We start from the raw sequence: 24,660 nt of genomic DNA on the forward strand, positions 1-24,660 counted from the left end.
ATAGTTAAGCATTTGAATAAGAATATAAAAGGTGCCAAAATTGTACCCTTCCATGTTGAAACACCTGTGTTTTTTTCAAAAATAGTTTTTCACATCCACTTCAATATGCTGAGTACGTATTTTTTTGAAGAATTTATTTCTTTGCTGGTACACAGACTTGTGATTTATAGAACATAGAACATAGAACATAGAAGAATACAGCGCAGTACAGGGAAACACCTGTGTTTTTTTCAAAAATAGTTTTTCACATCCACTTCAATATGCTGAGTACGTATTTTTTTGAAGAATTTAATTCTTTGCTGGTACACAGACTTGTGATTTATCTTCTGTTGTGGCTTTGTACTTTTTAAAAATAAATCAGTATTGAAGGGTGTAATAGCTTAATTAGAAAGTTGTGGTCAGGATTGTCATGACGTTTACTCGGAGGGGTTTTACTATAATGTTGCCTGGTATGGAGGGGAAGGCCCTAACTGAAAGGCTGGGGGACTTGAGGCTGTTTTCGTTAGGGAAGGTGGTTGAAATGTGACTTAATTGAGACATATAAGATAATCAGAGGGTTAGATATTTTGGACAATGAGAGCCTTTTTCCTTGGATGGTGATGGTGAGCATGAGGGGACATTGCTTTAAATTGAGAGGGTGATGGATATAGGACAAATGTCAGTGTGAGTTTCTTTACTCAGTAGTAGGGGCATGGAATGCACAGCTTGCAACATTAGTAGACTTGCCAACTTTACAAACATATAAGTGGTCATTGGATAGGCATATGGATGAGAATGGAATAGCATAGGTTAGGTGGGCTTCAGATTGTTTTCACAGGTCGACACAACATCGAGGAGCCTGTACTGCACTGTAATGTTCTATGTTCCAGTTGCTTTGGTATGGCAGTTTTAATTTTATAAAACTGATTTATAAGCTTAGCAAGAAGTTGTACATGAAGGACAACTAAGGGCAGTAAATTTGACATTTTCAGTGAAAAGAATATTCAGATGTTTTATCAGCATGCTATCAATGCTTGTTTAAAGTGCATAGTTGAACAGTTTTGGATCATGATCTTTGAGGAATGCTTTGAAGAGCTTTGTAGATTAATGAATCAGTGATTTTATTTGTCTGGGATGGATTTAAATTTTCAAGAAGCATTTCAAATTGTTTGCCAGAGGGTAAGTAAAACTAAATTAAAAGAACGAATACAAAACAGTGACAAATAATTATTAGAACACAAGAACATAATGTGGAGGTGCTGGTGTTTGGACTGGAGTGGGCAAAGTCAAAAATTGCACAGCACCAGGTTATAGTCCTACAGGTTTATTTGGAAGCACAGGGTACTAATTTTCAGTGTGCTGCTCCTTCATCAGGTAGCTAGTGCGGTACGATCAGAAGACGCAGAATTTATAGCAAAAGATCACAGTGTCATGCAATTAAATCATATATTGAACAAACCTAGATTGCTGTTAAGTCTTTCATCTTTTAGAATGGGCTGCAGGTTTTGGTTCATTAGTGTAGAAATCCCAGAACTATTTTCAAGTCACGTTCTCAAGATAACTTAAGGTTTTATAATTTTAAAAAAAGTGACATTTGAGCTCAGACAATGGATTAAAGGTGAGAGATTAGAGTCTGTCTGTATCCCAACCTTGAGTCAGACTGGTTCTGTTTCCAAAGTAGGAATTGATAAAATGTCACATGGACTGACTGCCTGCAGGTAGTTGCTTTTTGAGCAAAAATAGAATGTATCTGCAAATACGATTCTGCAAATGCAAATTCACCCCATAGTCATAGAGTCATAGAAACGTACAGCACGGAAACAGACCCTTCGGTCTAACCTGTCCATGCCGACCAGATATCCCAACCCAATCTAGTCCAACTTGCCAGCACCTGGCCCATATCCCTCCAAACCCTTCCTATTCATATACCTATCCAAATGCCTTATAAATGTTGCAATTGTATAGCCTCCAACACTTCCTCTGGCAGCTCATTCCATACACGTACCACACCTCTGCATGAAAAAATTGCCCCTTAGGTCACTTTTATATCTTTCCCCTCTCACCCTAAACCTATGCTCTATAGTTCTGGACTCCCCGCTCCAGGAAAGAGACTTTGTCTATTTATGGTTCCCATTTTGTCTATTTATCCTATCCATGCCCCTCATGATTTTGTAAACCTCTATAATGTCAACCCTCCGTCTCCTACGTCCAGGGAAAACAGCCCCAACCTATTCAGCCTTTCTCTGTAGCTCAAATCCTCCAACCCTGGCAACATCCTTGTAAATCTTTTCTGAACCCTTTCAAGCTTAACAACATCTTTCTGATAGGAAGGAGACCAGAATTGCATGCAATATTCCAAAAGTGGCCTAACCAATGGCCTGTACAGCCGCAACATGACCTCCTAACTCCTGTACTCAATACTCTGACCAATAAAGGAAAGCAACCAAAACTCCTCCTTCACTATCCTATCTACCTGCAACTCCACTTTCAAGGAGCTATGAACCTGCTCTCCAAGGTCTCTTTGTTCAGCAACACTCCCCAAGACCTCATCATTAAGTGTATAAGTCCTGCTAAAATTTGCATTCCCAAAATGCAGCACCTCGCATTTATTTAAATCAAACTCCATCTGCCACTTCTCAGCCCATTGGCCCACCTGATCAAGATCCCATTGTAATCTGAGGTAACCTTCTTCGCTGACCACTTCAATTTTGGTGTCATCTGCAAACTAACTATATCTCTTATGCTCTTATATAAATGATGAAAATTAGTGGACCCAACACCGATCCTTGTGGCACTCTATTGTTCACAGGCCTCCAGTCTGAAAAACAACCTTCCACCACCACCCTCTGTCTTTTACCTTTGAGCCAGTTCTGTATCCAAATGGATAGTTCTCCCTGTATTCCGTGGGATCTAAACTTGCTAACTAGTCTCCCATGGGGAACCTTTTTGAACACCTTACTGAAGTCCATATAGATCACGTCCACCACTCTGCCCTTATCAATCCTCTTTGTTACATCTTCAGAAAACTCAATCAAGTTTGTGAGACATGATTTCCCACACACAAAGACATGTTGATTATCTCTAATCAGTCCTTGCCTTTCCAAATACATGTACATCCTTTCCCTCTGGATTCCCTCCAACAACTTGCTCATCACTGATGTCAGGCTTATTGGTCTATAATTCCCTGGCTTGTCCTTACCACCTTTCTTGAACATGGCACCACGTTAGCCAACCTCTAGTCTTCTGGCACCTCACCTGTGACTATCGATGATATAAATATCTCAGCAAGGGGCCCAGCAATCACTTCCCCAGCTTCCCACTGAGTTCTAGGGTACACCTGATCAGGTCCTGGGGATTTAACCACTTTTATGCGTTTCGAGACATTCAGCACTTCCTTCCCTGTAATATGGGCATTTTTCAAAATGTCATCATCTATTTCCCTACATTCTATATCCTCCATGTCCACAGTAAATACTGATACAAAATACTCGTTTAGAATCTCCCCCATCTCCTGCGGCTCCACACAAAGGTTGCCTTGCTGATTTTTGAGGAGCCCTATTCTCTCCCTAGTTACCCTTTTTTGTCCTTCATGTATTTGTAAAAACTCTTTGGATTCTCCTTAACTGCATTTGCCAGAACTTTCTCATGTCCCCTTTTTGCCCTCCTGATTTCCCTCTTATGTATACTCCTATTTTTCTTAGGATTCATTCGATCTATCTTGTCGATACCTGACATATGTTTCATGTTTTTTTCTTAACCAAACCCTCAATTTCTCTCGTCATCCAGCATTCCCTCCACCTACCAGTCTTCCCTTTCACCCTAACAGGAGTATACTGTCTCTGGACTCTCATTATCTCATTTCTGAAAGCTTCCCATTTTCCAGCTGTCCGTTTACCTGTGAACATCTGACCCCAATCAACCTTTGAAAGTTCTTGCCTAATACCGTCAAAATTAGCCTTCCTCCAATGTAGAACTTCCAACTTTTCGACCTGGCTCTGTGTGTGTGTGTGTGTGTGTGTGTGTGTGTGTGTGTGGTGTGTGTGTGTGTGTGTGTGTGTGTGTGTGTGTGTGTGTGTATAGTCACTTGTAGTGTGACATAAATGCAAGGTCCCCGTTCCTTACACACAATCCTCTGTTACCTTATCAAAAAATCTCAATCTACTTTGATAAACAGTTTTTCTAATGCTGATTTCATTTGTGTTTGTAAAACTATGAATTTTGGCCCAAAGAATAGTTTCTGAAGGCTTTCACACAAACACTGGGGAGACAATTACTTAGTGTTATAATCGCTAGACTATTAGTACAGAAATTTGGGTAATGTTCTAGGGGCCTGTGTTTAAATCCCCCTTGGCAGATTTGAGCAAATTCAATAGTCAGTTCTGATATATTGCAATACTCCCATTCTCTCACAATCTCGCGATATAAGAGAATCTCCATTTAAACTAGTGGGGCCAGAGTCATGTTATAGCCAATACAGGTAAGAAAAGTTGGCATTCTGCAAATAACTGTAAATTCTTCAATCGCAGTAAAGCCAATTTGCATTGAAGAAACATACATTAGAGCAGAATTGACTGTATATGAAAAAAGTCTGGAATTAAGAGTCTAGCGATTATTGGAAAAGCCATCTGGTTCACTCATGTTCTTTTTGTTTAGGGAAGGAATCTGCTGTCCTTAACTAGTCAGGCTTACATGTGACTTCAGAGTTATTGCTACTCTTCACCATCCTCTGCGTAATTAAGGCTGAGTCAATAAGATTAGATTACTTAGATTAGATTACTTAGTGTGGAAACAGGCCCTTCGGCCCAACAAGTCCACACCGACACGCCGAAGCACAACCCACCCAGACCCATTCCCCTACATTTACCCCTTCACCTAACACTACCGGCAATTTAGCATGGCCAATTTACCTAACCTCCACATCTTTGGATTGTGGGAGGAAACCCACGCAGACACTGGGAGAATGTGCAAACTCCACAGAGTCGCCTGAGGTGGGAATTAACCCGGGTCTCTGACACTGTGAGGCAGCAGTGCTAACCACTGTGCCACCGTGGCCTGGTCAATGAGAATCACAACCTGGGTGAATGAATTAAAAAAAGCAGGATAAACTGATTGACCTGTTGTTGCGAGTCTTATCCTTGCTCCCTTTCTTTGTTTTGAATAATACTGTAAAGTTTGTAATTCTCCAGTCTACCAAGGATTTAGAGGATTTTGGTCAGAGTCTCTGCAATTTCTTACCTTTCTGATGTTTGTTTGAATGCAGATTCGATCTAGGTTACTTTTAAAGTAAGTAAAAACAACCTGTCTACGCTTCCTTTTTATTAATTTTTCTCCAGTCTTGTGCCTCAACTATCGCTTTTCAGTAGAGTTAGGCAGCATCTTGCTAAAGACAGATGCAGAGTTCTCTCTCGATATTTCACCCATACCCCTGCCTCATGATTTGTACTTTAGCTCTCAAATAGGTCCAATTTCCCTTCTTATCACCCTTTTTTATTTTGATATAAGGAAGAATACTTTTGGATTTTGTTTTGTAGATATAACTCGCATAGTTATATCCTGTGGGCGGCACGGTGGCACAGTGGTTAGCACTGCTGCAATAGGTCCAATTTCCCTTCTTATCACCCTTTTTTATTTTGATATAAGGAAGAATACTTTTGGATTTTGTTTTGTAGATATAACTTTGGCTACTTGTGACGTTTTCATCTAATTGCATATTCTAATTTAGACTTATTCTCTGTTTCTCTAGCATGCCAGTGTGATCCTCAGGGATCTCTCAGTTCTGTTTGTAATCCCAATGGAGGACAGTGCCAATGCCGCTCCAGCGTAGTTGGCCGTAACTGTGACCGATGTGCTCCTGCAACTTATGGCTTTGGTCCTAGTGGCTGCCGGCGTAAGTACAGTTTTATAAAAGGGTATGGTCAGAGCTCTCCTTTCACATTTGAAAGTGTTCCAGAGAACTTTGAAAGGAAGCACTTATTTTTGATTATCTTGGATCTCTGCACTCTTGTTGCCCCATCTTATTGGGCTGGTGAAATCAGGCCCTTTTTCGACATCCTTTATGAGTAATGTGTTGAAGCATCACTATTGTATTTTAGTCCGGCACAGTGGCGTCAAGAGACCAAGTTGGAGGCAAAGTTTGCAGCGAGCTGTTTATTTTGCAGAATGCAGTTTATTTACAGAGTCTACAGATTTTAAGGATAATCTCTGAATACAACAAATAAAATTTGCCATCATGATAAGAGCAGTATTTTTTCCAATAAAAAGAGTGCTTCCTCCAGCTGGTAATGTTGAGTGATGGTGCGTATAATCCACCTCAATCATTTACAACATCGCTGTCTTCAGGTGTAATTGGTGAAGGATTTATCCTATTATCCCTATCCTGACCAGAAATCCTGGGGTTATTTTGGAACTGTTCAGTGTGTGGGGCTGAGGAAGCATTCACTTGCGCAGTAAGCCAAGTTTGTCATTTGTTTTCAAGGTTCCTGCATAGAGTATACAAAATGCTGTCAAAATAGGAAAAGAGATCGGAATGATGTTGTTGGACTTTTAATTTGTACTCCATTGCTTTATTATCCTTTGAACTAGCACCATTCAACAGTCACTCCTATCCTTACTAAGTTACGTTCTACCCAGTTATACAATGCTTGAAATTCTTAACTCAAATTCTTATACATTTGAGCTTCCACCAGTCCTTCAAATTCCTTTAAAACTTTGCATTCTTCTATCCTGACTTCTGTGAATTTCTTGCTTCTGCTGATCTTGCTTGAGTGGCCATTTTCCCCTACATCCCTTTCTCTTCCTCTCTTTGTAGTCCTTCATATAACCTAGCCTTTGGTCATGACTACTATTTATTTATTTAGCTTAGCATCAGTTTTCTTGGTCACTTTGCCTCCTGAACCACTTCTAGCTATTCTGTATAAGTTACTGATTTTTCTCCATTGATTATTTCCATTTAAGTACCAATGTTTCTGGCTGCGAAAATCTAACTTAACAGTCATGAGATTGAACCTGAATCATTCAACTCCATTCTTAATTAGGCTTCCCAAAGATATTGCTGGCATTGAGTGTGATTTTTAACAAATGTGCAAAATTGTTGCATAGGTATATGCAAAATATTTAATCTCAATTCCCTCCAGACACCAAAATTGGAGGTGTCGTAGATAGCGAAGATTACCTCAGATTACAATGGGATCTTGATCAGATGGGCCAATGAGCTGAAAAGTAGCAGATGGAGTTTAATTCAGATAAATGCGAGGTGCTGCATCTTGGGGAAGCAAATTTTAGCAGGAGTTATGCACTTGATGATAAGGTCCTACGGAGCGTTGCTGAACAAAGAGACCTTGGATGGTGTTAAACTTGAAAGGGTTCAGAAAAATTTTTAAAAGGATGTTGTCAGGGTTTGAGCTATAGGGAAAGGTTGAATAGGGTGAGATTGATTTCCCTGGAGTATCAAAGGCTGCAGGGTGACCTTATAGAGGTTTATAAAATCGTGAGGGGCATGGATAGGATAAATAGACAAAGTCTTTTCCCTGCGGTGGGGGAGACCAGAGGGCATAGGTTTAGGATGAGAGGGGAAAGATAAAGATATAAAAGAGACCTAAGGGGCAATGTTTTCACACAGAAGGTAGTGTTTACTTGGAATGAGGTGCCAGAGGAAGTGGTGGAGGCTGGTACAATTGCAACTTTTAAAAGGCATCTGGATGGGTATATGAATAGGAAGAGTTTGGAGGGATAAGGGCAAAGTGCTGGCATGTGGGACTAGATTGGGTTGAGATGTCTGGTGAGCATGGACGAATTAGACTGAAGAGTCTGTTTCCGTGCTGTACATCTCTGTGACTCTATGACAATGAAGTGATCGGCAGTTTTATATATCATTTCTGACTGCATATATTTTAAAATTTGCTCTAGCTTGTGATTGTCATCTGGAAGGTTCAGTCAATGAATTTTGCAACCCTGGTACTGGCCAGTGTCGCTGCAAAGAAGGGGTCTATAGTCGGCAGTGTGATCAGTGTCAGCCTGGTTACTGGGGATTTCCGAACTGTCGTCCGTGCCAGTGCAATGGACATACGGATCACTGTGACCTAGAAAGTGGCGAATGTTTGGGCTGCAGAGATCACACTAGTGGACATAATTGTGACAGGTAATGTCTCTCTCTTACTAGTGTTAATAAAAAAAGTAATTTTACTTGAAATTAAAATAAGAAAACTGCTATTGTTAAAGCTTCCTTGTTTCTCTTGTAGCTGTATGTCAGGTTATTATGGGAACCCTATACTTGGGTCAGGTGATCACTGTCGCCCATGTCCTTGCCCAGATGGTCCAGATACTGGACGGCAGTTTGCCTCTGGCTGTTACCAGGATCCTAGTTCACAAAATATTGTGTGCCTCTGTCAAGATGGATACACAGGTATGTAAGGATGGTGTAAAGCTATGCTAAATTTACCCAGATTGCAAAAAATTTAATATATAGAGCAGAAAGTCTTTTCATTGTACAGATGTATGAGACACTGTGAAATGTCCTTTCAGTTATATTCTTGAAGCAAACCATTTCAACTTCTACCAAACAGCAGGTCAGACCCATGCTATGCAGTCCTGAATGGTAGCAATTAAGCCACCAGGAGGAGACTTCATATCTATCCATATCTTCCATAATAAGGGAGCACACCTCATCAGTATAAAAGATAAGGTTGGTGCATTTGCAACAATCATCAGCCACGTATGCAAGTGAACTTTCCTTATCTGCCTTCTCCTGAGGTCTCTCGCATTGCAGATCCCAGACTTCAGCCAATTTGATTCATTTCTTGTGATACCAAGAAGTGACTGGAGGCACTAAAAACTGCAAAGGCTGTGAACCTTGACAACATCTTGGCTATGGTCTTTAGTACTATTGCTAAGTAGTTCCAGTGCTGTTAGAATACTAGCCCCTACCTGACAATGTAAAAATTTGCCCTGGTATGTCCTGTGCCCAAAAAAGCAACATGAATCTAACCCAGCCAATTACTGCTCCATCAATCTACTCTCAATCATTTCAAAAGTGATGGAAGGTTTTGTCAATAGTGCTGTAAAGCTACACTTGCTACAGACTAACTTGACCAAGGACCCTCAATTCCTGAGCACATTACAGCCTTGGTCCAAACGCAGACAAAAGAGATGACTTTCTGAAGGGAAATAAGGGTGACTGCCCTTGACATCAAGGCAGCATTCAACCAAGTGTGGCATGGAGGAACCCAATAAAAACTGGAGTTATTGGGAACCTGGGTAAGGGAAAAGGCCAGACCTGCTGGGGTTATGGGTGTGGGGGGTGGCATTTTCTCTTCTGGTTGGAGTTGTATTTAGAATAAAGGAGGATAGGTTGTGGTCGTTGAAGGCCAATCAGTTCAGACACAGGACTGCACTGCAGGAATTCCTCAGGGTCATGTCCTAGGTTGGATCATCTTCAACTGCTTAATCGTTGATTGGCCTTTTCTTTCAATCATGTGGCTAGAAGTGATAATATTCACCACTGCTGCTGAATATTACACATTGATGAGTCTGAATCATAAAGTCCCTGCAATGTAGAAACAGGCCATTTGGCCCAACAAGTCGACACCAATCCTCTGAAGAGTATCCCACCCAGACCCATTCCCCCTACTTTACTTTTACACCTGACTAATGCACCTAACCTACACATCCCTGAACACCTGGCCAGTTCCGCCAAATTGCACAGCTTTGGACTGTGGGAAGAAACCGGAGCACCTGGAGGAAACTCACGTGGACACTGGGAGAATATGCAAACTCCACACATTCATTCGAGGCTGGATTTGAACCCGGGTCCCTGGCACTGTAAGGCAGCAGTGCTAACCACTGAACCATCCTCGATACTGAAGTAGTTTGAGTCCACATGCAATAAGTGTTGGGTAACAGTTGTGACACACAGATGCCATTCAGGAGAAAGTAACCTGCTTGATTGGTGCATCATCTGACAACTTCAATGTTCATTCCATCCACCACACATATACAGCACTGCTGTGTATGCCACCTACAAGATACTTTGCAATAACTCACCGAGGCTCCTTTGACAACACCTTTGAAACATATGATCTTTACTGCCCCAAAAGAGTTGGGCATCCTATCACCTGCAAATTTGCCAACACGTCCCACACATTCCTCACTGGTACTATGTCAGTGTCCCTTCATTGTCACTGTCAAAATACTGGAATTCCCTGCCAAATGGGACTGCAGGTGTACCCAGGTCACGCAGGCTGAAATGGTTCAGAAGGACAGCTCCCCACCTTCTCATGGGCAATAAATGCTGGCCAAGCTAGTGATATCCACACCCTGTGAAGTTTTAAAAAAAAAATTAACAGCAATACCAACTGTTTTATTTCCATGCTGTAATTTATGTGTAACTGCATTAAATATCATTGCCCCAAACTTTTATTTTGTGTAAACTTGTTGTACTTCACTTCTACCAGGTGCTCGGTGTGATGAATGTGCTTCTGGATTTTATGGTAATCCGAATGAAACAAGAGGGCATTGTCAAGGGTGCCAGTGCAGCAACAATATTGACATGACTGATGCAGAATCATGTGACAAGCAAACTGGAGCATGCCTGAAGTGTCTATATCACACTGAGGGTGAACATTGTGAACTCTGCAAGCTTGGTTATTATGGCAAGGCACTGCAACAGGATTGTAAAAGTAAGAAATACTTCATTTTTCAACGACACATGAACTTAAGAATCATGAAATACATATTTTGCTTTTGCATTTCTTGGCTGAATTATGTACTTTCTAAAGGATTTTGTTACATCCTGATCCTTCAATGGTGTGTGCTCATTTCATTCCAGTCCTTTCTAGCCTCTTGTGTTTTTTTTTTGTCATCTGTTTATGTAATGGATCAGTCAAGAATGTCCATTGCACTGGTGCTAAATTTTCCTTGTTTATACCTTGGTGAGGGTTTAAGTAACATTGAGCAGCAGTCTGCGTGCAAGATTTGCATGTTTCAGATTTTTGTACCACATCGTGTTTGGTCTGTTAGTAAAGATCTTGGCCAAAATGAATAGATGATCATCCATATAAAATCCAGCAATTGGAAAATAATATTGCTGTAAATAACAAACTGTGAGCTCTACCTGCTTACATGGAAATACTAAATGGTGGTCACGGCATCGAATATTGCCAGTGAAGGTCATGTACTTTGCAATTGACACAAAGTGCAAAGCAAGACTGCACCCAGTTTTAATTAAAAATCACACAACACCAGGTTATAGTCCAACAGGTTTAATTGGAAGCACACTAGCTTTCAGAGCGACGCTCTTTCATCAGGTGAAGGAGCGTCGCTCCGAAAGCTAGTGTGCTTCCAATTAAACCTGTTGGACTATAACCTGGTGTTGTGTGATTTTTAACTTTGTACACCCCAATCCAACACCGGCATCTCCAAATCGTGCCCAGTTTTAGTGTTTGTGATATCATGTCCTTATTTTACATGATTATTAAGCTTGTTTATCATTGGAAACAATCTTCTCAAATAAGCAAATTACTAATCAAGTACACTCAGTTCTGCTATAATGCCTGTTTCTTCAACATGAATTGGCTTTAACGGAATTGAAGAATTTAGATGGTTATTTGGAGAACGTGAACTTTCCTACCTGTATTGTCTTTAATGTAACTCCAGCCCCATTAGTTTAGATATAACAGGAAATTGCATGAGAATAGAACTCCATGTTATATCAGAACTGACTATAATTTCTCTTGTCCTGATCAACAGCTGGGGCAATTTGGCATTTTTTTTAAAAAAAAACGTAATAGTAATGTACAGCATGGAAATAGACTCTTCGGTCCAACTTGTCCATGCCAACCAGATACCCAAAACTAATCTAGTCCCATTTGCCAGCACTTGGCCTACATCCCTCTAAAAGAGAAAGTGAGGTCTGCAGATGCTGGAGATCAGAGCTGAAAATGTGTTGTTGGAAAAGCGCAGCAGGTCAGGCACCCCTGTCCCCTGGATGCTGCCTGACCTGCTGCGCTTTTCCAGCAACACATTTTCAGCCCACGTCCCTCTAAATCCTTCCTATTCATATACCCATCCAGATGCCTTTAAAATGCTGTAATTGTACCAGCCTCCACCACTTCCTCTGGTAGCTCATTCCATACACGTACCACCCTCTGAGTGGAAAAAGTTGCCCTTTGGCCGCTTTTAAATTCTTTCCACCCTCACCCTAAACCTATGCCCTCTAGTTCTGAGCTCCCCCACCCCAGGGAAATCAACAATGAAGCATGTCTTTGTTGGGTTAAAGATGCATGATCTGAAAATGTTCTGAAAGAGGCATTATTAGTGTCTATAAGTGCCTGTGATTTTTACATTTTTAATTCACCCACGCATTTTCTTTCTTGATGTCATTAGTGATATCTTGAATATCCTGGACAAATTGCTTTCCCAATGAATGTGAAGATAGTAGGTATTCCCACAGTCTCAACCATCTCCTCTCCCACCCCCCATTCCCATCCCCATCCCCCAAACCTGAGGTCAAAGTTGCAAATAGACATTGCTCTTTATCACCGGATCAACATGTTTGTTCCCCATGGATTCACAAACCTGGGGAAAACAAAAGCTTTGTTTACATTAACACTCCATGATGATCTTCACATCAGAACAGAATGGTAAAGTAATTAACAAAGGATTCCTGGCCACTTGAGGTTTGCTTTGGTGGTTTTCTTGTTGACACTTATGCAGCAGACAGCACCCATTAATTTGTTCTCCTCGGTGACGATTTAACAAGTGAAATGCAAGAACAAAATGCATAGGTGGGGTGCGGGTGGGGTTAAGGAGATTAATTATTGTCATTGTTTCAGGAAAAGTTTAATTGAAGATCAGCTGGAGGTGTAATTCTCAAGCAGGCATCTGACCCCTTTTGAGTTTTTTTCCCCAAATGCCACCCTTGCTTAGTCATCGTCTTTTTCTGGTGGCTTTGGTGCATATCAAGAGCTGAATGACTTGTGTTTTGACCTGAGTTACAGTTCTGATCCCAATCTTCTTTTGTGATTTGCCTTCAAGCAGTTGTGTATAAATAGATGCCATGATGTGGAGGAACCAGTGTTGGATTGGGGTGGACAAAATTTAAGAATCGTACGACACGCGGTTATACTCCAACAGGTTTATTTGGAAGCACTAGAAGAGCTCCAAAAGCTAGTGCTTCCAAATAAACCTGTTGGGCTATAACCTGGTGTTGTGTGGCTACTAATTGTATAAATTGAAGTCAGTACAGGTTCCATAAAATACATTTTTGGAATAACTTGAGTATTTGCTTTAAAGCATCATCAACTTGTATTTAATAAATCCCTTTATATATCAGAATATCCCAGGCTGTTGCACACACAGGGAAGGGGGAATACAAATACTAGTTAACAGTTAATACAGGTTCCAAATGGATAGGGTGAAGAAGTCAGTTTGAAAATGTCTTTAAAGGCAAGTCATCAGCACCTTTTTTGTTAGAGTAATACTGAGGGATTCCTGAAATTATTTACTAATAGTTGGATGCTGCAGTACACTGCAATGTATAGAAGTGAAAGACTATAGCAATCTATCTGGCAACAGTAGATATTTCTTGGTAATTCTGGAAGGGTTGACTCATTTGGTTTTCCTGATTGGTATTTCATTTTAATATTTTGAGATGTTAAACATAAAAAATCCAGACACAGCACTATAAAACTGATCAGCTGTTTAACAAAAGAGGACATTGCATGCTGCCTAAAGCCATCCTGCTGGAGGTTATAAAGATAGTGAGGTTAGGGCACAGAAGTGTTTGTGAGGTACCTTTTTTTTAAATCAGCTTAATTAATATGAAAAACCAGCAATGTTTCATCAAAACCGTTTCAGATTTAATACAGTAGAAGCAAATATTTAAAAACATTGCAAGTATTAACAATCATTTTTATTCCTAGAATAAATATTAAAATCACACAACACCAGGTTATAGTTCAATAGGTTTATTTGGAAGCTTTCAGAGCACTGCTGCTTCATCAGGGAGCTGTGGGGCAGGATCATAAGACACAGAATTTATAGTAAAAGATTACAGTGTCACGCAACTGAAATGATCTATTGAACGAACCTAGATTGCTGTTAAGTCTTTCATCTTTTAGAATGGGTTGCAGGTTTCAGTTCAAAGTGGAGAGGATCTCCAAGCAGATCATGGCCATCATTCCCAGAATAGTTCTTGATTTGGCTCCTAACAACCATAGACCTTTTACATTTATCAACATTAGTTTACAAGAATAATGGCAAGAAATTTCACATCAAATGAATTACTGTAAGCTAAAGGCACTTTTAATTAAGTTATCATGAGAGTCAGTTTTCACCTAATATTGAACGGCCAGCTAATTTGCTTTTGGTCTTAGTTGAGGGAGGAATGTGGTTAGGAGGACACCTTGTAGTTTAACATCTACATGAACAATATTCCCTTTAATATTCTACAGGAAGGGTACTACCATCCTTAACTACATTTTACTTTCGGCTGACATTGATTCACAAAGTTTGTTTTAAAGGCAAGAATACTCTGAAGTGGATAAATTAATGTTCTTCATTATATTGTATGTTTTTAAAGTTTTTTTGTTAAGTCAAATAATCAATATAATTAGCTCAGATTTTCTAGTGGTAATGATAGTGGAACTGTTAACATTCACTATCATTATTTATCTGAGACTAATACCAACTTCTGGAGTTCACACAATTTAAACCTGGAAATCCAGATGTTGCTATCTGTTCTGCTGTTCAGCTGCATTGTTGCAATCCATCCATACTGCTATCAATAACTGAACTGTCGAAAACCTGTCCAGTTACATCATTTAACCATGTAGTCAAAAGTCTTGGAATTACACATTGTTGGATAAGGTGTAACAGGATTTCTGATAGATTTGGGTGTGAACGTAAGAGGTATAGTTAATAAGTTTGCCAATGACACCAAAATTGGAGATGTAGTGGACACGAAGAAGGTTACCTCCGATTACAACAGGATCTTGGCCAGATGGGCCAATGGGCTGAGAAGTGGCAGGTGGAGTATAGTTTAGATAAATGCGAGGTGCTGCATTTTGGGAAAGCAAATTTTAGCAGGACTTATACACTTAATGATAAGGTCCTAGGGAGTGTTGCTGAACAAAGAGATCTTGGAGTACAGGTTCATAGCTCCTTGAAGGTAGAGTCGTAGGGAGGTAGGATAGTGAAGAAGGCTTTTGGAATGCTTTCCTTTATTGGTCAGAGTATTGAGTACAGGAGTTGGGAGGTCATGTTGCAGCTATACATTGCTTAGGCCACTTTTAGAATATTGCATGCAATTCTGATCTTCCTGTCGGAAGGATGTTGTGAAACTTGAAATGGTTCAGAAAAGACTTACAGGGGTTTTGCTAGGATTGGAAGATTTGAGCTATAGGGAGAGGTTGAATAGGCTGGGAACATTTTCCCTGGAGCGCGGAGGCTGAGGGGTGACCCTTAGAGTGGTTTATAAAATCATCAGGGGCATGGATAGGATAAATATATATAAAGTATTTTGCCTGGGGTCGGGGGATCCAGAAGAGAGGGCATAGGTTTAGGGTGAGAGGGGAAATATATAAAGGAGACCTTACGGACAACTTTTTCACGTAGAGGGTGGTACATGTATGGAATGAGTTGCCAGAGGAAGTGGTGGTGGCTGGTACAATTGCAACATTTAAGAGGCAACTGGATAGGTATATGTATAGGAAGGGTTTGGAGGGATGTGGGCTAGGTGCTGGAAGGTGGGACTAGATTGGGTTGGGATATCTGGTCAGCATGGACGAGTTGGCCCGAAGGGTCTGTTTATAGGCTGTACATCCGTATGACTCTTTGATACTGTACTCATTCATAATTACTGTTAACAGTATCACTATCCTTGGAAAACAATTTTTCATTTACAAAATATCAAATTTCTCATTTGTGATCAAATTTTTAAATTCATTACATTTAGAAACTTTTATTGGCAAATTTATATATCTTAATCTCATGTGTATCTGCAAGTGATTTATGAAGTGGTGAGGGGCATAGTGGGTTGGGAATTCGGGCAGCAAGACCAGAAATAACATTCACTCTGAGTAATTCACTGCGATGGACCACTTAACCCACTGTTGACGACGGTGTTTCTGATGCCTGGAGATGTGCTCAGCTTGGTGTCAGATTCAAACTGATGCTGGGAATAGGGAAATCCCAAGATTGCCTGAATTTGTGGCAGCTTTCTTTGAGATCAGCAGTGAATATTGTTGACTGCAAAACCTTTGCCAGTTTATAAGTCTTAGTTGTTTGATTATCTATGGTTTGTTTCTCCAGAGCAATTTTGCCTTTCAGAGTAGCATACGTACACAAGTTGTTTAATGAAAAATAACTATATCTGTGAACTCCTATTTTTTTAGAATGTGTCTGCAACTACTTGGGTACTGTAAAGGAGCAATGCACTTCTGCAGATGAATGCCATTGTAACCAAACCACTGGTCAATGCCCGTGTCTTCCAAATGTGACTGGTCTTATGTGTGATCAGTGTGGACCTAATACTTGGAAACTAGCAAGTGGAACAGGCTGTGAACTCTGCAACTGTAATGAAATTCACTCACGTGCAGCATCTTGTAATGAGGTGAGAAAATTTCTGGAAAATTGCTACTTGGGTGGATTTTGTTTTTAAAATGTGGTTGAAAGGTTGAACATTTTTAATGGAGTTTTGTTGTTCTTAGTGGTAAGAATCACCACACAAACTTGCAATTTTTGACACTCCAGTAATTATAGTGAATAGTAACTTTGTTTAAGTTAATCCTTGAAGTGTAGCCTGAGCATTTTGTATTTATAATGAGTATTTATTCTGGAGTAGCATCATAATCCAGTAGCCTTCAGAGGAAAATGTAGCTGTAAATTTAATTGCATGTTCTAAGCTCAACAGGAACGCACTCAGTGTAAACTGTGTTAAATATCACACAACGCCAGGTTATACTCCATCAGGTTCACTTGGAAGTTAGTTAACTAGTTACCTGATGATGGAGCAGCGCTCTGAAAGCCAGTACTTCCAAATAAACCTGTTGGACTGTAACCTGGTGTTGTAACCTGATATTTAACTTTGTCCACCCTATCCCAACACCAGTACCTCCAGAAGTGGAAACTGTGACAAAGCCCTTGTACCTTCACCATTATTTTCCACTCTTTCTAATGTGTTCATCTCAATACCACAGTACATGCCTATGGCTTGCAGTGCTACAGAGTAGTGCTTAATTATACAGTTTTTTTTAGGTTGTTTTTAATTCAACGTGTTCAGATGTGTTCTGTTGCATGTCTTATGCAGGTGAGACTTGAACCTAGGCCTCCTGGTCCAAAGCTAGGGACACTGTTGCTGCATCACAACAACTCTCCTGTAAATGTCTTAGTGAGGAGATTGGTTGATACGGTGCAGTGCCTAATGATGCGCATCTATGATATTGTTTACTCATCACTGATGTTTAACTCTTTATGCTAGGGGTTGGTCAGCTCAGTTAGCTAGCTGGTGGCTCAAGTATGATGTAGAAGGGTACTGTCAGTATGGGTTCATTTGTTAGCCTCCTCATTTTGCCCTTTGCCTGTGGAATAGAACATATCAAGTTGCATGTAATCAATCATTTTTCTCTCTCATGGAGAATGGTTAAAATTTCTGAGGGCAGTGAAGGAGTTATTATCCATGAATCTACTGTGATGTCATAACAAACCAAGTGGTTTTCGAATGACCTTGAGACAAGGTCACCTTCTATCTCCATGTAATTACTTGCAACTCCAATGTTTGATTAATTTAGGAATGAATGAACAAAATTCAGCTCAGGATTATGTGCTAGACATATAATGCAACTTCCCTTAAGTGGCTTAGTAATTTTATTCAGTAAGTGTGTCCAGGACTGAGTAGTCCAGGAAGACCAAGAAGTTTTAATCCAGGATTGAAAGGAGTTATCTGATCCTGGATGTAGCAATTGTACATGCAGAAACTCTGCTTAGTGGCTTGATTTCTGGGTCACTCTTGTCTGAGAAATAGAGTGCGTGTGGGCATGGAAGCAGGATAGGATAGAAATTTGCTGTGGTTCCTTACTTTTCCTTTTTTTATTTCTCTCCTCCTTTCCTCCCGGTCTACACACATACAGGCTCAATATGAATTGCATCTCCTAGAATCACAAATTGATTACAGCACAAAAGGAGGCTATTTGGCTGGTCATGTTTGTGCAGTCTCTGCAAGAGCAGGTCTGCTGGCCCCATTTCCCCACATTTCTTCTCATAGCTCTGCAAATGATTTCTCGTTAGTGCTATCCAATTCTCTATTGAAAGGTCCATTTGAACTTGCCTTTCCCGTATTCCAGCACGACTCAGTATGACCACAACATTCTCATTATTTCACCTCCAGTTCTTTTGCCAAACACTTTTTTTTTTAAAAAGATCCTCATGTTTGGCTCCTTAATCCTTCTGCAAGTGGGAATGATTTCTCCTTAAGTTCTCTGTCAAGGACTGAGGTATTAGAGGCAATCTGTGCTTGAATGAGGAGGTTCTGTCTGAAGTGAATTTGAATCTTTAGTAGTGGGGAACACGAGGGTTGAGCATAACTTTGATACTAATTGCTAACAATCTGTCAGCAGTGGAAGTATGGAGGTAAAAAAAGTATTTGATCACCTTACTATCAAGACCTATATTTTGCAGTTCACTCAATTTGTATTTTTTTCCTTCAATTTGGTAAAAGTAATAATTATCAATAGGATATGATGTCAGCTGCTGATTTTAATTTTTAAACAGTTCACCGGGCAGTGTCAGTGCATGGCTGGATTTGGAGGGCGCACATGTAGTGACTGCCAAGAATTCTTCTGGGGAGATCCTGATGTGGAGTGTATGAGTAAGTAATTGTGCACAAAGTTTTGGAGTTCATTTCATGTTTGCTTTTCATGAAAAAAAATCTGCAGGTACAGGAAATACTTGAGTTGTCTTTGTACTGTTATGAGAATCAATCTTGTCTCCTGCCTCAAGAGATTAGTGGTCGGATGCATTGGACAACGCTGAACTGTAGACTAAACTTAATTGGCTTCTTCAGCTCAATTTATGAAAGAACCCACAAGATGTTTATGTAATTGAGATGCATGCAGTAGTTTTCCCACAGCACAACTGCTTATATTAAACACTCTGCTAAGATGTATGGTTTTGAAATTCTATCTTCAAGAAATCAAAGGGCTTTTTGTTTCTTTGTGCTACACTGTTTTTACTCTGCTTTGGTCTTGTTTCAAGTTTCCACATCTGATAGGATCAAGGAAGAAATGAAGTGATGAGTACCTTTTTGATGTTCCAAAGTAGCTTTGAGTTCAAAAGTAGTTTTAATATTATCATCTATATCTAACTTTGATATTTTATTGTAAAATTAACATCAAGACTAGATTTTTACATGTACACCATTGGTGCCATTGCTAATAACATTTACCTTGATACCTGTAGAGTTAGAAGATGCTTCAGAGATGATATCCGCTTGGCTGCTGAATGGAAAATTGTCAAAAATGCTATTTACTTTAGATTTGCATTTTAAATGGGATGGCACTTCTCAGCCATTTAAATACTTCGATGTGATTGAGGAAGTTTTGCATGGCACTTATCCATTTTGCAGTAGCAAATTGTTAATTACCAGATAATTTCTTTTATAAGCCAGCGTGCCCCTGGCAGCCATACATGCACAGGCTCCTGATCAATATTCATTTCTCAATTTTCATTAAAAAGAAGGCTGTGACTCTAGCTGCTGTTTGTCAGTCCACCTCTCTTCCACAACAAGCACAGAGAATGCTAGAGAGAAGCAGCAGGCCTGACAGCATCTCGGAGAGAGAGATATCATTTGAGGCAGGCATGACTCTTCAGAGCTCTTTACTCCTCCACCACCCACCCCTTTGTCCCTCCATTATCCTCTCCCTTGTGGTCTGGCTGATGGGATGGCCCCAACCCTGCTGCTGCTTATCTATGCTGAGCCCAAGTGCTCAAAGCTGACAGAGAAGGCAGTTAGATTCATTGGGCTGTCCCCACAACTCCTGACACACTGGGCCCCACCCCTGAAATCAAAATGTCAGCCATCATAATGTCATAGCAAATGTGGTTTCTGATATTGGCAGCCAGCCCAGTTAAAATGTGACGCGTTATAGACACTCTACAAGATTTTCAATCAAAGGTACACATGTAAACCTCTCTGCACAGGCTACTGAAATGCTCCAAGGTGTCAACAAAAGCAGCCTTTTAAATAATAAATTGAGAAATGAATATTGACTAGGACACAATGGAAAGCTCCTCTGCTCTTGAAAAAAGAGACTTCTTTTGCAGTCCCACCGAAGGAGCAGCCAGGACTTTGGGTTTAAAGTCTCATCCAAAAGATGGCCCCTCTGACAGTACAGTGCATCCTCAATGCTACGTAGGAGCACCCGATGTGGCCTCCTCTATATTGGGGAGACAGGCCGGCTACTTGCGGAGCGTTTCAGAGAACACCTCTGGGACACCCGGACCAACCAACCCAACCACCCTGTGGATCAACATTTCAATTCCCCCTCCCACTCCACCAAGGATATGCAGGTCTTTGGACTCATCCATCGCCAGACCACAACAAAACGACGGTTGGAGGAAGAACGCCTCATCTTCCGGCTAGGAACCCTCCAACCACAAGGGATGAACTTGGATTTCACCAGTTTCCTCATTTCCCCTCCCCCCACCTTGTCTCAGTCAAATCCATCGAATTCAGCACCGCCTTCCTAACCTGCAATCTTCTTCCTGACCACCCCAGTCTGACCTATCACCCTCACCTTGACCTCTTTCCACCTATCACATTTCCGACGCCCTTCCTCCCTACCTTTTATCTTAGCCTGCTGGACAAACTTTCCTCATTCCTGAAGAAGGGCTTATGCCCGAAACGTCGATTCTCCTGTTCCCTGGATGCTGCCTGACCTGCTGCGCTTTACCAGCAACACATTTTCAGCTACGTAGGAGCATCAATGTGTGTGCTCTGGAAGGGACTTGAACTCAATCTTCTGACATGTAAGTAGTAACAGCTGTGTCAAGCCTGAATCACTAGTGAATCTAAGGACTTCAGGCTGAAACCATGTTCTCATCAGCCGCAACAAATTTGAATGTAGAATTCTCAAGGCCATAAGTTCAGTGTATGCCTGGACAAACAGAAATTTGACCCTTCGCACCCCTGGGATCTCCTTGTAGCTTCTAGTTTGAAACCCTTTGGTTTTGTTATCAAGCAAGTAAGATCATTTCTGTGCTCAGCACTACAGCATCTTAAGGGTTATTTACATTTTTTGAAAAACTTGTCAAACTCCAGTAAATATGATAATAATTGGCCTCTCCTGCTTGATTTGCTTGTCTTGTACATGTACTTGTATGTAGTGTCAACTTGACATGAATCTTAATGTTCTAGCAGCTCTTGTTTGTAACTTTCCCTCCTGGCCTGGTTTCAAAATTCAAATGTGAGATCTGGCAAAATAATAATTTGTTAGACTGAGAGAAATTTGTTGTAGAAGCAGTTTGAGATATTGAAGCTTTAAGATCTTATAATTTACCATCAATTCTCTCTTCTCTGTTTCTTTGTCTGCCTCTCAAAAATGAACCTTTCCAATTTGTGATCATGAGACTTGCTCTTGCAAAGTCAGTCTGCAGACTGAGAGCAGTCCTTAGCAGTAGTATCATGGGTGATGTCGATGGAAGGCAGTCAGGAGGAAGTCCCTTTTTAACTGCATTGACTTTCATTCTCCTCTCAGCGTTGAGAGCAAAAGTGCAAGTGAACTGTTGTCAGGCTGTGTGTTAACAGCTGTTCAGAGACCATGGGAAGATTTTCCCAAATAAACAATGCCCACCCACTCAATACCATCGAATGTTGGAGCACCAAATGAAAATGCTACACCACTTATGCATTGCTATAACTTCATTACGTTGCATGTTGCTCATTTTCCCATAGATAATACTTTCCTTTGCTCTCAAAGATGTTGCCTGGAATAAAACTGGAAATAAAATTAGAAGGTAGATGATAGAATATTTGCCTGTACATGTGATGTTGACCATCTCGCTTGAGGTGAGAAGAAATTCTTTATTTCTGAGAAAGACCGGTAAAGCTAAGCAAATTCCCAAAACAATTTCCCCATACATTGTCTTTGTTTTCGCTACGATCCTGTGGCACTGTTACAGTTCATGAAGTCAGAGTCACTGCAGCAATATGCACTGTATCTGCATGTTGTAGTCTGGGGCTGTGGATAGTGCTGATAAGAGTCTCCAATCTTTCCTTCACATGCCTAACCAGAATGTGCTCTTATTGCCTGCCATTACAGTGTGTTGGATGGTTTGCAAGTTGTTTCTAAATTTGCTTGGCCACATTATGTGCACACCTTTCTTGGCCATCAAGTTCTGGGGCAGATTCAAAGCCAGAGCTTCCAGTTTAAAAGCAACAGTTGCACTGAGTGGCCCATCTCTGTTTGTGCATGATCGGTCTAATATGGTTAAAAAGTCACAACACCAGGTTATAGTCCAACAGGTTTATTTGGAAATACTAGCTTTCAGCGCTGCTCCTTCAGGTAGCAGGATCATAAGACACACAATTTATAGCAAAAGATCCGTGTCATGCGTGCATCTGATAAGATATATTGAACAAACCTAGATTGCTGTTAAGTCTTTCCTCTTTTAAAATGGGTTGCGGGTTTCGGATCATTAATATGTAAATCCCAAAACTACTTTCAAGTCACGTTCTCAAGATAACTTAAGGTTTTGTATTTTTTAAAAAAGTGTCATCTCTGCCCAGACAATGCATTAAATGTGTGAGATTAAAGTCTGTCTGTATCCCAATCTTGAGTCAGACAGGTTCTATTTCCAAAGTAGGTATTTACAAATGTTACATGGACTGACTGTGTGCTTTTTGAACAAAATAGAATGTATTTGCAAATGCAAATTTAACCCATAGACTTGTGTGCGAATGCATGTGAGTGTGCACGCACATGCACGCGAGTGTTTGTGTGTATGCTTGGTAGAGTGTGTGCATGAATGTGACAGATTATAAGCCTGTTTGGGGGGAGGCGGGGCATGATGTCTGAGAGAATTTGTGTTTGCAGAATTGTGATTGCTGATACATTCTATTTTGTTCAACAAGCACACAATCTGTAGGCAGGTCAATCCATGTAACATTTTATAAATTCCTACTTTGGAAGTAGAACCAGTCTGACTCCAGGTTGGGATACATACACAGACTAATCTCTCACCTTTTAACACTTTGTCTGGGCTGAGGTGTCACTATGTTTTTATAACCCTTTAAGTTATTCTGAGAATGTGATTTGAAAGAAGTTCTAGGATTCATATATTAATGAACCAAAACCTACAGCACATTCTAAAAGGTGAAACACTTAATAGCAATCTAGGTTTGTTCAATATAGTGTATCAGTTGCATGACACTGTGATCTTTTGGACTATCACCTGGTGTTGTGATTTTTAACTTTGTCCACCCTAGTTCAACATTGGCCACCTCCACAACAGGTCTAATATGGACATCCAAATTGTAAAATTGTGTTTTTTCACTCCAGAGTGGCTTTTTTGATCCTCCTTAAGAGTGAACCTTGTCAAATGTTCTGCAGCCAAGTATCACCCAACTGTCCTGTTTACACACACAAACCATAAATATCTGACCTCAGATTGTTAACATGTGTAACTGAGAACAGATAGACAAATCCAATTTGTAAGAGTATAGTGGGGTCTGCTAATGGAATGGATTTGTACCGACATAAATTTCAAATCCACTGGAATATAATGGACAGTGTAACATTTTTTTTTGTTAGATAAATGTTAGCCTACTTTTGATTTCTATCCTACTTTCCCTTGTTGCAATTAATACCATGTGAAATTAATACACTTACAAACTTTGAATACCATGTGAAAATCTGTGGTGATGCATACCATTCTGAAGAGATGAGTTTCTAGCCTTGTCCATAAACCAAGAGCTATCAGGACGTATTTATGCCCCAAATAGAGTTGGGCAATTTCAGGAATTGAATATCCAGGTTAACAATATAAATGCAACAGATGAACATTTTCTGTTGCAAAATTCACGTTCCTTTTGCTGGTAGGTGAATGTTAATCCTGGTATTGTCTCAGGATTTCTTATCTCTTTGCAGCCAATAAATAACCTCTGTGTATTCTGTTGTACATTGCAAGATCTTACCATTCCCCCTTCTCCTCTAGTATTAATGTATATCATTGTAACTTTCTGCGTAATACATTTTATTTAACAGTCAATAATGATATTATCCAGTTACTTCATTATGCTAGTTCATTTGTGTTTTTTAAAGTTAGTTAGTTAGCTGCAGAACTACAAAAAAAAGTGCAAATTTAATCTCTGTAAACCTTTTGATATGACTTTAGAATCAGCCATGTGTTTCAGTCCAGACAGCTGCTTAAGCCAGAATTCTGGAGGATTTCCTGTTGAAATTGCAAAAATAAGATTGGGTAGGAAGTCATAATTACATGATTTGACTCCTTGTATAATGTCAACTAGGAGAAAGTGAGGACTGCAGGCGCTGGAGACCAGAGTTGAAAAATGTGGTGCTGGAAAAACACAGCAGGCCAGGCAGCATCCGAGGAGCAGGAGAATCAACGTTTTGGGCATAAGCCCTTCTTCAGGAATGAGACTAGTGTGCCAAGCGGGCTGAAATAAAGGGG

At 40.3% G+C, this 24,660-nt stretch overlaps 1 protein-coding gene across 1 annotated transcript in view; it reads left to right on the plus strand.

Moving 5' to 3' along the window:
- The window catches only part of lamb1a (laminin, beta 1a), a 99,328-nt gene that overhangs the window by 38,095 nt on the left and 36,573 nt on the right, over positions 1-24,660 (plus strand). The window contains exons 18-23 of the mRNA XM_043713615.1: positions 5,723-5,866; positions 7,885-8,116; positions 8,217-8,380; positions 10,428-10,652; positions 16,368-16,585; positions 18,742-18,838. Coding sequence (XP_043569550.1) covers positions 5,723-5,866; positions 7,885-8,116; positions 8,217-8,380; positions 10,428-10,652; positions 16,368-16,585; positions 18,742-18,838 — 1,080 coding nt within the window. The remainder of the gene's footprint in view (positions 1-5,722; positions 5,867-7,884; positions 8,117-8,216; positions 8,381-10,427; positions 10,653-16,367; positions 16,586-18,741; positions 18,839-24,660) is intronic.

This window comes from Chiloscyllium plagiosum, chromosome 23 (assembly GCF_004010195.1).
Source record: "Chiloscyllium plagiosum isolate BGI_BamShark_2017 chromosome 23, ASM401019v2, whole genome shotgun sequence".
Classification (NCBI taxonomy): domain Eukaryota; kingdom Metazoa; phylum Chordata; class Chondrichthyes; order Orectolobiformes; family Hemiscylliidae; genus Chiloscyllium; species Chiloscyllium plagiosum.